The sequence below is a fragment of the Pezoporus flaviventris genome, unplaced genomic scaffold, assembly GCF_033815535.1.
Source record: "Pezoporus flaviventris isolate CSIRO_AGI_PZ_B2104156 unplaced genomic scaffold, CSIRO_AGI_Pfla_v1 ptg000025l, whole genome shotgun sequence".
Classification (NCBI taxonomy): domain Eukaryota; kingdom Metazoa; phylum Chordata; class Aves; order Psittaciformes; family Psittacidae; genus Pezoporus; species Pezoporus flaviventris.
The window spans coordinates 34,127,328-34,143,775 of record NW_026892573.1 but is presented as its reverse complement, the minus strand read 5'-3'; the positions used below and the strand labels follow the sequence as shown (position 1 = coordinate 34,143,775).

At 56.4% G+C, this 16,448-nt stretch overlaps 1 protein-coding gene across 1 annotated transcript; it reads right to left on the bottom strand.

Annotated features, from left to right (window-relative positions):
* Positions 1–3,727: 3,727 nt before the first annotated feature.
* On the bottom strand, positions 3,728–11,147 carry P2RY6 (pyrimidinergic receptor P2Y6). The gene is made up of 2 exons (XM_061458145.1): positions 11,074–11,147; positions 3,728–5,768 (listed from the first exon to the last, which is right to left on the bottom strand). Exon 2 carries the CDS (start codon positions 5,729–5,731, stop codon positions 4,721–4,723), a length of 1,011 nt encoding a protein of 336 aa, XP_061314129.1. The 5' UTR covers positions 5,732–5,768; positions 11,074–11,147; the 3' UTR covers positions 3,728–4,720.
* Between the last annotated feature and the right edge of the window lie 5,301 nt (positions 11,148–16,448).

Below are 16,448 nucleotides of genomic sequence, written 5' to 3'. Positions count from 1 at the left end.
CGGGAATCCCCCCTGCATCCTTCACACCCCCCCCCTTATCCTTCACTTCCCCCCTTTATCCTTCACCCCCCCCCCCCAAAGCATCCTTCGTCCCTCGATGAACACTTCACACACCCCCATTCTTTACCCGCCCTGCGTCCTGCATCTCCCCTTATCCTTCATCCTCCTGTATCCTCCATGCCCCCCCTCGCACCCTTCACCCCCCATCCTTTACCTCCCTCGATCCCCTCACATCCTTGAGCTCCCACTTATCCTTCACACCCCGTGTATCCTTCATCCCTCTTATCTTTCAATCCTCCACATCCCTCCCTCCTTATCTTTCATCATGCCCTTATCCTTCATCACCCCCACATCCTTCAGCCTCCCCATTCTTACCCCCTGCATCCTTCATACCCCACAAACCGTTTACCCCCCCTTCACCCCTCTGCAACCTTCACCCTCCCATCCTTTAACCCCTTCAACCTGTTCATCCTTCCTTATCCTTCATCCCCCCTTATCCATCACTCCCACTCACCCTTCATAACCCCCAGTATCCTTCACCCCCCCTGCATTGTTCACTTCCCTTGCCCTTCACTTCCCTGCACCCTTCAGCCCCCCATCCTTCAATCCCTCCCTGTATCCTTCATACCCCCTCTGCACCCTTTCCAACTCTTTTTCAGTCTCCTGCATCCTTCCCTCCCCTGCATCGCTCACGCCCCTTGCATCCTCTATCCCCCTCTTCTCCTTCATCCCCCATCCTCCAACCCCCCCTGCATCCACCCCTTTTCCCTCCATCTCCTCCCATCTTTCTATGTGTGTTTTTAGGGGAAAACGGGATAAATAAGCAAGAACTCAGATGCCAGCGAGAGCTCCTTCCCTTTGCTGCGGCTTTCTCCGGCCCCTGCTTTACAGCTCCCCTTGGGAAAGGCAGAACACCTTGTTCCCAGCTTGCACAGAGCTCGCACGGTGACGCACTGCCCCGCGAACAGACTTCCTCGTGGTTTTTAGCATCGCTTGTCAGCACTTGCTATTTGCAGCCTGTAACCCCCTTTTCCCCCACCACAGCAGATTTATCCCCGGGGATGTGAGAAATGAAGGCCGTTGGGGCGGTTGGTGACTGAGCTGGGGCCTTGGTAGCATGGCTGGGGCTGGAGTGGGGTCCTGGTTGCATAAAGGACATTGCTGGCTCTGGCCAAGGGGCACCAGAAACATGGTGGTGATTCAACTAAATCCAAGTCCCCCATAAATGCGTTTTTTTCAGGGCCTAAAATGTGCTTCAGGAGATGCTGTGAGTTGCACCACCCCAGCATGTATTCCTTTCCCTGCCCTCCCTTCCCTCCCTCCACCCTCTTTCCCTGGTTCCCAAAGGGCTGGGTATCTCCTGGCCATAACGACGATATCCCCACGGTCATCCGGCATTCAGGATGGGGTTTTGGGAAGAGCCATGCATTTCATCCCTGCTCGGTGCTGTAGGAGCTGGTCCTTATGCTGCTGCTGTTCAGCATCTCAAAAGCACAGGAGATGTTTCGAAGCACCCGCCTCATCTCTAAGGCACCCTGTTGTGCCCATCACCCTGGTTTATAGGCCTGGTGGTACCAAGCGAGCTGCTGACAGGACCCCAGGGCCAGGCAGGACATGGTTAGATCAAAAATAAGCTTTCTACCCTTAAAACCATCCAAAATTGGTGATTCCACCATCAGGAACACCACTCATAAGGGTGCCCCGGGGATGCTGGACGTCACCACCCGAGCCCACGCTGTCCCTGCAGCCACCACCACTGTTTTGGGAGCTCTTTAACTTTATTATGGTCAATTTTTGGCCAACCACCTCCTCCCATGGATGCTTACCAGGCAGGGAATGGTGGGATTGAGCAGGGCTTCTCCTCCATCCCTCCTGGAGCCGGGTGGGCTCCCACAATCAGCCGGATTGATCCAAATCTGGCTATTTTGCGCCCTCTCCTGGGTCCTGGTGGCGTGGCCCGGAGCCTCCCACCCTGTCCCCGTCCTTTGGGATGGGAAGAGATGGGAACACCAGGCTGGGATTATCCCACCGGCCACCGCTCTCGTAGCCCCCCAATTTGACCTTCAATTGCAGAACCCCAAAAGTACATCAGAGGAGGTTTTGGTGTGGATGAGCTCCAGCCAAGGGAAAGGCCCGCGATGGCTTTGCCTTCTCCATCATGTTCTATGCCTCAACCCAAAGTCACTGTCACTATGCATGGTCCTCACCATCAAGCCTTATGGTGCTTAAACCATGACAGCATCATTCCGGTGGTTTGAGCTACCACCACTGCAGGATCCCTCTCCATTCCAGCCCACCGTGATGCTGGGATCTCTGAGCATCATCCAGGAGTCAATGAGCACTCTGAGCACCCTCCTCATCTTTGCAACAGGAAGAAGCTACGCTGGGACCACTGCCCCTGGATGCTGGTGAGGTCCCTGGGTGGCAAGGTACTGGAGGAAGGCACCATATACTTGGAGGGAGCAAGTCAGGATGGGTGCAAGCAGCCAAGCTGGAGGGATGCTCATCCCTAGAGATTTGAAGCAAATTGCTTAAATAGACTTAGATATGATTATTATGCACAGGCAACCTGTAAGAAATGGAGCAAAACAGTTATCCCTATATACATGTGGATATGAATACTACAGAATCATGGAATGGTTTGGGTTGGAAGGGATCCTGAAGCACCTCCAGCTCCAACCCCTGCCATGGGCAGGGACCCCTTCCACTGGAGCAGCTTGCTCCAAGCCCGTGTCCAACCTGGCCTTGAACACTGCCAGGGATGGGGCAGCCACAGCTTCTCTGGGCACCCTGTGCCAGCGCCTCAGCACCCTCCCAGGGAAGAGCTTCTGCCTAAGAGCTCAGCTCAGTCTCCCCTCGGGCAGGTTCAAGCCATTCCCCTTGGCCTGGCCCTACAGGCCCTTGTCCCAAGCCCCTCTCCAGCTTTCCTGCAGCCCCTTCAGGCACTGGAGCTGCTCTCAGGTCTCCCCTTCAGGAGCCTTCTCTTCTCCAGGCTGCCCCAGCCCAGCTCTCTCAGCCTGGCTCCAGAGCAGAGCTGCTCCAGCCCTCGCAGCAGCTCCATGGCCTCCTCTGGCCTCACCCCAACAGCTCCACGTCCCTCTTGTGCTGCTGCCCCAGAGCTGGACCAGGGCTGCAGGGGGGTCTCCCCTTCACGCAGCAGAGGGGCAGGATCCCCTCCCTGAGCTGCTGCTCTCTCCATACATACACACATCCACCGTATAAATACATCAAGTTTAATCAGGATGGAGAACATCTGCGCTGTGCAGCTTGTGCTGGGCTACAAACCCTCCTGTGCAGGGATGTGTTATGTGGATGTGCTCACAGAGGGTGTACATATGTGAACATTCCATCTGGAAAAGGGGGGAAGGTTATTCTCTACATCCTGTATGTTAAAGGAGACTCACAGAGCGATTAGTGGTACCTCCGCTCCGCACCATGTAAGTGAAGCTCTCCTGGCTTGGAGTGAGGACCATCCATATGGAGGCCAGGTTGGACAGAGCCTTGGGTGCCATGGTTTAGTGTGAGATGCCCCTGCCCATGGCAGGGGGTTGGAACCGGATGATCTTAAGGTCCTTTCCAACCCAAACTGTTCTGTGATTCTATATGGAGGCTGCTGGGAGCAAAGCTCAAGCTCTAGCCCAGCACGGTGCTAGTAGAAAGGCCAAGCCAACTACAGGACATGTGGTGACATGGCAAAGAACACCAAGTAGCTTGGTGGCATGGGTTTCCTGTCTCCAGTCATTGTGTCCGGGTGTGCTGGCTTTGATTTTGGTGAACCCTGGTTAGGAAGTGACAGCAGGGAACCAAGGGTGCCAGGATGGAACAGGCTGCCCAGGGCAGGGCTGCAGTCACCATCCCTGCAAGTGTTCACACCCCATGGAGACGAGGCCTCAGTGCCATGGGGCAGTGGTGGCCTTGGCAGTGCTGGGAATGGTTGGGCTGGATGAGCTTAAAGGGCTTTTCCAACCTGGTTGATTCCATGATTTGGGTGCTGGGCTAAGCAGGGAGCTGGACCCAGGTGATGCTGAAGGTGCCCAGGTAGGTGACAACACCGCTGGCTTGTGTCTAACCCAGTCCAAGGTTAGAGGTGGGAAATCCAGCATGGGTGTCCCAGTTACCCTTATGTCCCCCTTCCCAGTTCCCAGTTTGGCCAGGAATGCTCTCCCAGTGTTTTGCAGTACCCGTGGTACCAGTGAGCCCATGCCTCTTATTGGTGTGGCCTCCTTCTGGGGACTGGGGAATAGGGATGTCCCAGTATTACCCCATAAAACGTCCACGGCACTGCTCTTGAGCTGAGAAAAGCACATCCTCATGTTCTCCAGACACCTATGAGCTGAACTAAACCCTCGCCAGGGCCCCATCAGGGAATCTTTAAATCAGAAAGGGGAGAAATCACCCCACAGCAGCTTGTCCTGAGCCAGGGACTGTGTCCTCCATGGTCCCACCAGTAGTTTTTATTGCATTGGTGGCTTGGCCACTAAGGAGCCATGGTGCTAAGCTGCTCAAGCTGAGCAACCAAGCCAGAGGCCACTGGATCTGTGCCGTGATGGGGTTAATACTGTGCTGCTGCAGTGGAGATGAAAGTGCTGAAAGCCTGGGAGATACCATCCTCTTGTCCTTCAGGATGTCCCCAGCTGAAGCCATCTCTGTTCCGTGGAGCTTAAAGCCAAAACTGCCCCATGGCTGATCCTGGTGACACCGAGGTGTCCCTCGTCCTCACCTAGGAGCCATAGGTAATGCAATGGTCATGGCGCCACTTGTTGCTCATCTTGTCCAGGAGGTAACGGGTGCTCTCACGGAACTTGCGCTGGGTGAAGTAGAAGAGGATGGGGTCGAGGACACTGTTCATGCTGGCAAAGGGACGCGTGCACTTGTAGGCAGTGGCAAACGCCTGCAGAGCCGAGCAGGACAGGCTGGGCGAGGACCGGACAATCAGGTAGATGGTCTTGGTGAGGTGGAAGGGGAAGAAGCTGATGGAGAAGACGATGACGACGATGATGATCATCCGCACGGCTTTGTCCTTCCTCTTGTGCACCACCAAGCCGATCAGCTCGTCCTTCTGGCACAGGATCCTGGCCATGCTGCAGTAGCAGGCGAGGATAGCCACGAAGGGCAGCAGGAAGCCGGTCACCGTGAGGGTGATGCCGTAGGGGAAGTAGGCAGAGGAGCGATCCGGCGGGCTCAGGTCATAGCAGACAGTGCGGTTCCTCTGGGTACCGGTGGAAGCGAAGACAAAGGTGGGCAGGCACTGGGCGATGACAATGAACCACACCGCAGCACACACCAACCACGTCAGCTTCTTCCCCTTCTTCTTGTGCCACGAGGCCAAGGGGTGGCAGATGCCCAGGTACCGCTGGACGCTGATGCAGGTGAGGAAGAGGATGCTGCCGTGGAGGTTGGTGTAGAACTGGAAGCGGATGAATTTGCAGGTGAAGTCCCCAAAAGGCCAATAATCCTTCTGGGTGTAGTTGTAGATGAGGAGAGGGAGGGAGCAGACGTAGAGCAGGTCAGCCACGGCCAGGTTCAGCATATAGATCATGCTGCGGCTGAGCGCCTTACGGGCCACCCAGATCTGCCCGATGACCACGGCGTTCAAGGGCAACCCCATCGTGAACACCACGGAGTAGACCAAGGGCAGCAGGACCTGCTTGAACTCCTCGTGGAAGGTGCAGGAGTTCCTCCCAGCGCCCACAAGGGCTGTCGAGTTGGCCATGGTGGTGGTGTCCCCCATTGATGGCCTCTCTGCTGGCGTGGCCCTTCGGCAGTACCTGAGGGTGACAAAGGAGGCGGTTGGTGACTTGGCCATGTGTTACATCCAGCACAGGAGGATGAACCCGCACTGCTGCGTGCAACCTCACAGCCGTGTCCTTCTGGGTCAGGGAAACCTTTACTGTCCGTACAGGCTGGGGGATGGAGGGATGGAGAGCAGACCTGAGAAGGACTTGGGGTGCTGGGTGAGGAGAAGCTCCCCGTGACCCGGCTTCAGTGTGCGCTTGAGCCCAGAACCCCCCCGTGTGCTGGGCTGCACCCCCAGAGCGTGAGCAGCAGCTCAGGGAGGGGATCCTGACCCTCTGCTGTGTGAAGGGGAGACCTGAGAGCAGCTCCAGTGCCTGAAGGGGCTGCAGGAAAGCTGGAGAGGGGCTTGGGACAAGGGCCTGTAGGGCCAGGCCAAGGGGAATGGCTTGAACCTGCCCGAGGGGAGACTGAGCTGAGCTCTTAGGCAGAAGCTCTTCCCTGGGAGGGTGCTGAGGCGCTGGCACAGGGTGCCCAGAGAAGCTGTGGCTGCCCCATCCCTGGCAGTGTTCAAGGCCAGGTTGGACACAGGGGCTTGGAGCAAGCTGCTCTATGGAAGGGGTCCCTGCCCATGGCAGGGGTTGGAGCTGGAGGAGCTTTAAGGTCCCTTCCAACCCAAACCAGGCTGGGGTTCCACAGTTCTAAACCACGATGATGGATTTAGGGGTCCCCCAGGAAGGTGAAGACGGAGACAGCGGCACCACAGTGAGTGGTACCACAGAGGACAGTGTGATGACAATGATCACCACCGCCTCAGCTCCACTCCCCCCAGCACTGGCACCCAGTGGGGAGGTTTGCACAAGGCCAAACCACCCTCATCCCCATGCAAGAGAGGGACTTGCAGCCCGGGCTGCTGTTAGCCACTGGCACGGCCTCCTGCTCCTCTGCAGGGGGTGCCAAAGCCCTACAGCCGGTCACCCCATAGGGCTGTGTCCCCTGAGTCCTCTGTCCCATCAGGAGATGCCACCTGCGTGGGGCCCAGCACCACCCACAGATGTTTTGTGGTTGCTTTCATCTGGGAATCGGGGCTGATGATGCTCCAGTCCCGGAGGGTTTTGGTTTTATGGGCTAAAAGCCCATCCCTGAGGCCTCTGGGCTGCTCTGACCTGAGGAACAGACCACCTGCTTCACTCAAAGGCTGAAACTACTGCAGAAGACATGGTCCTATAGCACGAAGAGAGCCCTGGCCCCAGCCCTGTCGCTCGCTGTGCCACCCATGGGTGCTGCACGCTCCCAGCAGCTTGCAGGTACAAGCAGAGCTGCTTCTCCTTCCTCCTCTGGCTTCCTCCATCGCGGGCAGCCCTGGCTGGTGGCTTGGGGCCAGCACCCACTTCCCCTGCACACCCCAGTGCCAACCCCAGTGCCTGGTGGGGATGGGCTCGCTTGGAGAGGGGTGGCAGTGTCCTCATGCTGGTTGGGAAGGGGAATTGGGGCAGGGAAGGGTGCATGGGGCAGAGGGGACCAGGGGGAACACACGAATCCTACTGTTGTGGCCCCATTTGGGGTCTTTGGGGACCCATTTTGGGTCTATGGGGCTTTACCAGCCCCACAGCACCGCCCAGCCATGGGGGCAGGCTTGGGGGGAGTGATGGGGACATACACAATGGTCCCCTATTTTTGGGGGTGCTCCAGGCTTGTAGATCAGCCACCCCCTTGCTCTCCCTGCTGTCACACATGCTTCCTAACCCCTGCACCCTACTGAGCCCCTATAGCACCCCACTGAGTCCCTCTGTCACCCCATTGCACCCCATTGTCGCCCCAGCTCCAGACAGTCCCAGCATCCCCCCACAACCACCTCCAAGCCAGTAAGTGCCTTGGGGATCCCCCCAAAGCATCCCCTAGGGCCCAAGGCACCCAGCCATCCCCCAGGGCATCCATGAGAGCCCCCCTATGCCACATGTGCTCACAGGAACATTGCCATGGGACTGGGGACAAAGAGGCCATCAAAGGGGGATCCTGGGGTACCTGGGAGTGCATTTTACCTCCTGGGGTGCCACGGGGTGTCAGGGGGTGTCACAGGGACCCACTGCTATGCCCAGCACCCGGCCCCATTGAGCAAGGCTTCCCCTTTCCACCCAACAGCAGCACCCTGGGGTGACAGGGAGCAGAAAGCTGGGTGGCAGGGTGGGCACTGCATGGCACTGCATGGCACAGCACTGTGGGCACTGCATGGCACTGCATGGCACATCACTGTGGGCACTGCATGGCACTGCATGGCACAGCACTGTGGGCACTGCATGGCACTGCATGGCACATCACTGTGGGCACTGCATGGCACTGCATGGCACATCACTGTGGGCACTGCATGGCACTGCATGGCACTGCACTGTGGGCACTGCATGGCACTGCATGGCACAGCACTGTGGGCACTGCATGGCACTGCATGGCACATCACTGTGGGCACTGCATGGCACAGCACTGTGGGCACTGCATGGCACTGCATGGCACAGCACTGTGGGCACTGCATGGCACTTCATGGCACAGCACTGTGGGCACTGCATGGCACTGCACTGCTCTGACATGGCACAGCCCAGCCCGTGCCAGCGCCTCCACCACAGCTCCACATCATGTGCATACAAACCCATGCCCTGCACGCATACACGGACCCCCTGCATCCACATCTGCGAGGCTCTCTGCACACAGACATGCGTGGGCACACCCCAGTGTTTCCCAGGAGGGAAACAGGGCACTGAACCCCAGTGCTGCCGGGCTGGGATGGGTAAAAAAAGCTGGTGGAAAGGAGGAAAATCCCTCCCGATCCCAGGAGAACTCCAGTTACAGGATGCACTGCGCGAAACCTTTCTATTAGACACCAGAAAATCTCCACCTCAACTGTACCCCCTGCCTTCAACCACCCGTAACCCCACAGTCACAGTTTGCCATCACCATAAATCACCATGGTTTCTAATTAACGAAACCACATCGAGATGCTCGACCTCGTCCTGCTGCTGTGCCCAAACCTGGTGGATTATCCCAAAAGTCCCCCTTTTCACCCCAAAAACCCATCACCGGGTGATGGGGTGGATGCTCTCTGCGCTCAGCTGCCCCTAAAAGCAAACATGGGATGATGGAGACCTGGACCTGACACCACAGTGATGGGCACCAGGTGAAACCAGTCCCAAAATGAGACTTGCAAGGGGAAAAAAAAAGGGATGCCCATGGTGTTGGGGGTGCTCCTTAGGATGAGACTGTGGTGGGGACATCATAGTGGCTTGGTGGCAGGGCTGGGATGGTGGGGATGGAACTGAAAGCTCCAGCTCAGCAGATCTCAAAGGGGATGAACGGGGATGCTCTCCCTTGGCCAAAGCCACAGCATCCCTGCTCCCAAACACCTCCTGGCTGGTCCCAAAACACCTTTAGGTCCTCATAGATGTGTCCCATCTGTCCTGCGGTAGCTGGGCACCGAGGTTTGGGTGTTTTAAGGGAAATCCCTCTTCATTGGAGCCTGAAGGTGGGATGATGTGGACAAACTGGGACAACACTGGGCATTTTAGGGTGCTTAACGTGGACCCATGGGGATGGGGCAGCGCTGAGACTCTGGCTGGGCTTGCATAAACCCATCTATATAGACACACAAACATAGGCACATATACAGCCATATGTTCACACATACACATGCTTCAACATATGTATACAAGCATGTACACCTCTCCATATAAATATACCTCTACACCTATATATACAGACCTATAAGGCTCTACACACACATACATGTCTCTGTACACAGACACAGAAGTACGTCTCTGCGCACACGTATGTACAAGCTTCTCTACTTCTGTACACAAATCCATGTCTCCAAGCACATGGGCTCACACAGATGTGTATACATAACTCTATTACAGATGTATTTATGCTTCTATATGCTTGTCTGTGCACACATACCAATTTATACCTCTGTATATGCACAAAGATGGATAGAGATGTATATAAAGACAGAGGACACCCGCAGCAGCGTAGAAGACCAGGTCCCTCACGCGGATGGGAGGAGATGCTGTGTGTGACACCACCTCCAGTACAGCACTGGTCCCTATGGATGCCCCAAGAGATGCAGGAGCATCCTGGCTGCACCCCAGGCTGTGGGAACAGAGGAACCAGGGTGAACTCACCCCTCTGAGCCTCACGCAGCGCTGCTGTGGGGATCACAGCGTGGTTTTAAACCTTGCTCTGTTGGAAAAGCTGCTAAAGCTCCCTAAAGGCAAGGATCAGCAGCTACCATCGGGGTGGCTTCGGGATCACCCCAGCTGGAGCACTGATGCTGTCTGGATCTGACCCAATGCAGTCGGATCAGACCCCATGCTCTCCGGTTCTGCCTCATCCTGCCCAGCTTGATCTGATCTGCTCGGGTCCCATCCTGCCTGGTTCAGTCTCACCCGTTTGGGTCTGATCCTGCCTGATCTGGCCCCAACCTGCCCAGTTTGATCTGACCCACTCGGGTCCCACCCTGCCCAGTTTGATGTGATGCTGTCAGGTCCCATCCTGCCTGGTTCCATTGGACCTTCTTGGGTCTGATCCTACCTTATTTGGCCTCATCCTGCCTGGTGTGGTCTGATCCCCTCAGGTCTCATCTTCCCGGTTCAGTCTGACCCTGTTGGGTCTCATCCAGCCCAGTTTGGTCTGACCCTAACATAACCCTGTTTTGTCTGACACTCTAGGGCCCAATCCTGCCCTGTCTGGCCTTATCCTACCCAGTCCGATTGGACCCTTTTGGGTCTGATCCTGCTCGCTTCACTCTGACCCACTCAAGTCCCATCCTACTCAGTCGGGTCCCACCCTGCCGCGTTCACTGCGACATTCTCGGGTCTGATCCTGCCTGGTTCGGCCTGAACCCAGGGGGTTCCATCCTGCCCGGTTTGGTCTGACACTGTCGCGTCCCATTCCGTCCAATCCAGTCCCGTCCTGCCCTGTTCATTCCGACCCTCTCTGCTCTCATCCTTCCCGTTCTCTTCGACCCTCTCGGCTCCATCCTGCCCGGTTCTGTCCGACTACGTTGGCTCCCATCCTGCCCGGTCCAGCCGATTCCTTCCCGGTTCACTCGGACCCTCTCTGCTCCCCCCTTGCCCGGCTGGATCTGACACCGTTGGTTCCCATCCTACCTGCTCCAGCCCCATTCTTCCCGGTTCACTCGGACCCACTCAGCTCCCCCCTTGCCCGGCTGGATCTGACACCGTTGGTTCCCATCCTACCTGCTCCAGCCCCATTCTTCCCGGTTCACTCGGACCCTCTCTGCTCCCCCCCTTCCCGGTTCTCTCGGTTCCGTTCCCCCCCATACGCGGCACTCACCGGCAGCGGGATGCGCCCGGGCGGCAGCAGCGGAGCTCAGAGCCCGGGGCCGCCCCGCAGCCTCCGGCCGCCGGCCCCGCTCCGCCCCGGGGCCGCTCCGCTCCGCCCCGCTCCGGCCCCAGCACCTGCGGGGGGGCTAGGGAAGGGTCACATCTGGATATGGGGTGTGGGGGGGCAGAACAGCTGGATTGGGGGGTACCGACGAATGTATGGGGGGGGGGGGGGGGGCTGCCATACAAACAGCTGGCTTGGCATCACAGGCCAAGAGCGTGTTGGGGGGCTTCCAGCACCCCCAAAAGTGGGATTTAGAGGGTGCGATGCTCATGCATCAGTCAACAGCATGGTCCTTGCTGAGCCCTCGGTGGGTAGCTGCGGGTTGGGGACAGGGTCTCCCCATGGCCCCAGATCCCAGCCAAAGGAGTCGGTGGCTTTGGTGGTCATTAACCAGGAGGTCAAGCCTCGGCGCTTCCTGAGCACGGCTATTAAAGTGCAATAAGAAAAGGAACCCTGAGGGAATGTGTTGGGTATGAAAGGGCTGATGCATAAACAGCGCGGGGATGCCGGGATTACTCAGGATGCCGGGCTTGGTCCTTCCTTTCCCTGCAAGCCCAGTTTGCCCAGGGGCTTCTGATGGCTCTGGGTAGAGGTGGAGGGGAAGGAGGTGCTGGTCGGCATCACCCGGATGATGGAGCATCTTAATGGGGTCCCAATGTCACCTCATTGAGCTATGCACCCCCAGAGCCGCCACCTAAATATGAGGTGACGGGTTTGGGGCAGGGGTCTGGCTCCATGGTGGAACGAGGTGCTGCAGGCTCTTTGGATCCCACCGGCGCCTGCGCTATGTTGGACAACGTGGGCTTTCATCGATCCTGGCACAAGCCCATGGCCAAGCCGGGTAGTGGGGCCACAGGGGAGATGGGCTCTGGCAGGAGCAGCAGTGAATATGTGCAACCACAGCCAGGCTGGAGCCAGCAACCTCATCCCGGGGCTGCCCGGGCTTGCGGGGTTGGGTTGGGGATGGCTCGGTGCCCTCATGAAATTCCCTTCTCCCGCCACAGGAAGATGGAAACCAGAATAGAGCAGAAAACAAACCTTGTGCAAACAACCCCCTGCAATAAGGAGCTACACAAGCATCCATAGAATGCACCTGAGAACGGACACAACTCACTCCTCCGATGAGCAGCCAGTGAAAGCACTCATCCCACCTCCAGCTCCAGCGCTGCCTCCATCTTCAGGACAAGCTCCAGAGCTGGTGACAAAGAGCTGGTGTCCTCCTCCCTCCCAGCTCAGCGGATGTCCTTGCAGGTCCCCAAGGTGAATGCCTCGCAGCCAGGTGTCCTGCTGTGGGGACAGTGTAAATAGTGTTAAAGAAAGGATAGAAAATAGCAGTGGTGGCTGCCTTCCAGCCCAAACAGCCTGCGCTGAGCCCGGCAGCACCTGGAATAAACGGGAATGCCTGGAAAAATGACACCTTGGGGGTTGAATAGGGATGGGAGAGGCAGATTTGGAGGCAGTGGCAAGGCTAGGAAAGAGATTTCCAGCCAGGCATCATTCTTACACCTCTTTTTATCCATGCAAAAGGCAGGCGAAGCTCATTGGGAAGAATAATCAGGGCAAGGGAATGGCTTGGGTTCCTCTTGGAGCCTCACCGACTGAATTAATCCTTGGCACAGAGGCTGGATTCGGCCTCCTGAGACAATTGAGCTGCCTGGTTTCTGCTCCTCGGGCCGGATGGTGCCAGTAATCGCGCTAGAGGCTGACTGCAGGCGACCTGTGCTGCTGCTGCTGCTGCTGCTGCTGCTGCTGCCTGGGGGAACTGCACCTTCCCACACCGGCTCCGGCTTTCCAGTCGCTGTTGGGATGGTGCGGATGGAAAGAGGAGCATCTGTGATTGAGGACAGGGAGAGAAGCTGGGGCCGTGCTCCTCCAACGGACACACGATTCCCAATGGAGGTGAAAAGCAGCTTCCAGCTGAGGCTTTAAGAAGCCTCAGGAATGGGGCATCCCCACCACTAAGTGATGGATATCACCGTGGGGAAGGTCCTCCAGGGCTTTCAGGTTCCCCCCCCCCAGCACAGAGATGCCAAGCTGCATCCCTCCTGCTCCGCCGCAGCTCACCAGACCGGAGATGTCTTGCAGGAGGAATTTCATTACATCTAAAAGCCATTAATAACGGAAATGGAGTTAATTTCTCGTGTCTTTCTGGGCACAGAGTGCTGGCTCTGGCTGGGCTTGCTCATGAGGACGTGTCATTTGGTGGCAGCTCTTTTATAACCAGACAGGAGGCGGCTCATGTGCAGGCATCTGCTGCCCCTGCCTTTGGGTCCCCAAGTTTTTGGCAGAGAAGGTGTCTGGGGGACAAAGTCTCATCTCTTGAGGTCCACTCGGTGCCCTCCACACTTTTACCGCAACCAATGCTCACCACCGTCAAACCTGTGCTGCTTCCTGGGGTGAAAGCCCCAGTAGAAGAAGAAAAATCATCTCACTGCTGGATGTCTGTGCTGGAGAAACTGGTCATGATCATAGAATCATAGAATCACAGAATGGTTTGGGTTGGAAAGGGCCTTAAGATCATCCAGTTCCAACCCCCCTGTCATGGGCAGGGGCACCTCACACCAAACCATGGCACCCAAGGCTCTGTCCAACCTGGCCTTGAACACTGCCAGGGATGGAGCATTCACAACCTCCCTGGGCAACCCATTCCAGTGCCTCAGCACCCTCACAGTAAAGAACTTCTTCCTTAGATCCAATCTAAACTTCCCCTGTTTCAGTCTGAACCCATCACCCCTTGTCCTATCACTCCAGTCCCTAATGAAGAGTCCCTCCCCAGCATCCTTGTAGCCCCTTTCACACACTGGAAGCTGCTCTGAGGTCCAAGTCCCACTTTTCTGACCAACCAACCCTAACTTCCTTCTGGACGTGATGAGCTCCCAGTGGCAACTTATGAGCTCAATGCACCCATTCAGCTTCATGGGACTGCCAGGAAACCTTGGCTTTGATGGGAATTCAGGCTAAGAAGCCCTGGCTTTGCTCCAAGTGGAAGCTGACCCACTGCAGTGCCAGTGTTTCTCAAGAAGCATGTTTCAGTTCGTTTTCCTCTTCAACCTGCTTTGTTAGAGCCCCATGTCAACAGGGAAAGAAGGGCTTGTTGGGCTCCTCCCCCAGCACGTAGGTGATTGTCACCTTGGTCTTCACAGCCTTCCTTTCATCTCACCATCACACCCTGATGAGCATCAAGGACTCAGGGTCGCTTCCACTCAATGCTTTCCTTTGTTTGGGAGTCCTCAAGGAGTAGTGTGGAGAATGAGGTGGTGTCTTAGGCTCCAGTTCGATCCACAACCTCAGCAGAAGGAAAGTTCAATGAGTCTATGAGTCTTCAGGAGGTTGCCTTGGCTCAGACCACCTCATCCATCTGCTGGTCAAGCAAGTTGGGAAAGGAGAATTTGGGACTCACATCTGTGGGTCTTTGCCAGCAGGAAATCCCAGGGCTTAGGGCACGAGGGGGTCTTGTGATGGAGGTTTCCAAGGTGGCCCTTCACACTTCTTAGCCACCTTCGAGAGGTCTTCTTCACCCCCACTGCTAGGAGGCTCTGAAAAGAGCGAGATCATCAGCTCTCAGCACCTCTTCCTCATCAATAACTGCACTTCCTCACTTCGAGGACAGAGCTGGGGTCTGGGATGGGGACATCTCTGAACTTCGCATGGTTGAGTGGAGATCAAAAGCCTCAAGGATGACCACAGTCCCTCCTTCAGCTCCTTCCCCTCTATCCCATGCGAGCAGATCACCCAGCCCTTTTGGGGTCCCACCCACCCTGGGAAAGCCCTCGGCCCCTGAGGCTCAGCACAATGATGGCCATATATGTCTTCTCACCAATACACCTCTTCATAAGCACCAATTATCCTCATCCTCCATGATCACAGAATCCCAGACTGGGATTGGGTTTGGGTTGGAAGGGACCTTAAAGCCCATCCAGCTCCAACCCCTGCCACGGGCAGGGACCCCTTCCACTGGAGCAGCTTGCTCCAAGCCCCTGTGTCCAACCTGGCCTTGAACACTGCCAAGGATGGGGCAGCCACAGCTTCTCTGGGCACCCTGTGCCAGCGCCTCAGCACCCTCACGGTAAAGAGCTTCTGCCTTATATCCAGCCTAAATCTCCCCTGTTTCACTTTGAACCCATCACCCCTTGTCCTGTCACTACAATCCCTGATGAAGAGTCTCTCTCCAGCATCCTTGTGAGCCCCCTTCAGATACTGGAAGGCCAATGGGAGAATACGGTCTGGAGCAGAGGTGCAACCCACCATGGAGCTCCACCATTGAGTACTGGGAGAAGTGGGCTCAACCAGCAGCCCCAGGGATGGGTCCAGATACCAGGTGGTGCTAAACGGGTGTCCAAACTGACCTCAGATGCCCATGGGGACCTGCAGGATCTGGCAGCTGCCCAGTGGGTGATGGTGGAGCACGCCATGTCCCTTTGACTCACCACTTCCAGGCTCCTCCACTTTCCGGACCGTGTCCTCAGGGAGGGATAAAGAGGTCAAAGCACACGAGACGTGCAGGTACCCTTGGAATTTCCCATTCAGGAAGGATTTACAATAACTTCCCTTGACTCCTTGCTCTTTCCTCGATAGTTTGTTTGCTTTGGCTCTTGGAATGGAGTTCTCCAGCTGGAGAGCTCTCTCTGGGAGATTGCCCCCAGTCACAACCAGGGATAAAGGGTGGACAGGTTGATGGAGATGCCTTCTTTTGGGGTACCCCTGTCCCAGCAGGACCACATAGTGGGGCACATTTATAGGGTGAAAATACCTATCTGAAGGTTGCAAACCAGCATCTCAGGTACAACTGAGCCCAAGGTGCTCCATGCTCATGGGCCATCACCATTAACACAGGCCAAAAGCATGTTCCAACATGTGCCTGGTGGCCACGCAACCCTTGGGTCTTACGGAGGGCTTGAGGCACCGTGAGGGTGAGATGGGCAAATTTCTCACCCAAAACCCTGGGTTTGAATCACCAAGAACCCAGCAATTTTGTGCACAAGGGATTTAATGCTTTGCATCTAAAACTACCTGGAGCAATTTCTTGTTGCTTCTCCAGGAACCCCACATTCAGTTCTGCTTGGATCAAACAATAAGGGCCTTGGTGTGTGCTGAGTTTACCTGGGACTTCCACACCACAGCTCCAATCTCCCAGCTGTATGGACATGGAATTTTTAGTCCCTGCACTTAGTCTGTACATTTTATAACGGGAGTTTTAAGTCTTTTGCTGCTCTTTTTGCTCTTTAACACCATTCAACGCAAAGCCATTGACTCAGGGTGCCCATCCCCTTGCCAAAGGTTATGAGGATGCAGCGGGGACCTCGGGGACTCTTGAGCAGCTA

Coding starts and splice junctions, on each gene's coding strand:
- P2RY6 (XM_061458145.1), bottom strand. CDS start 5,731: ATGGGGGACACCACCACCATGGCCAACTCGACAGCCCTTGTGGGCGCT.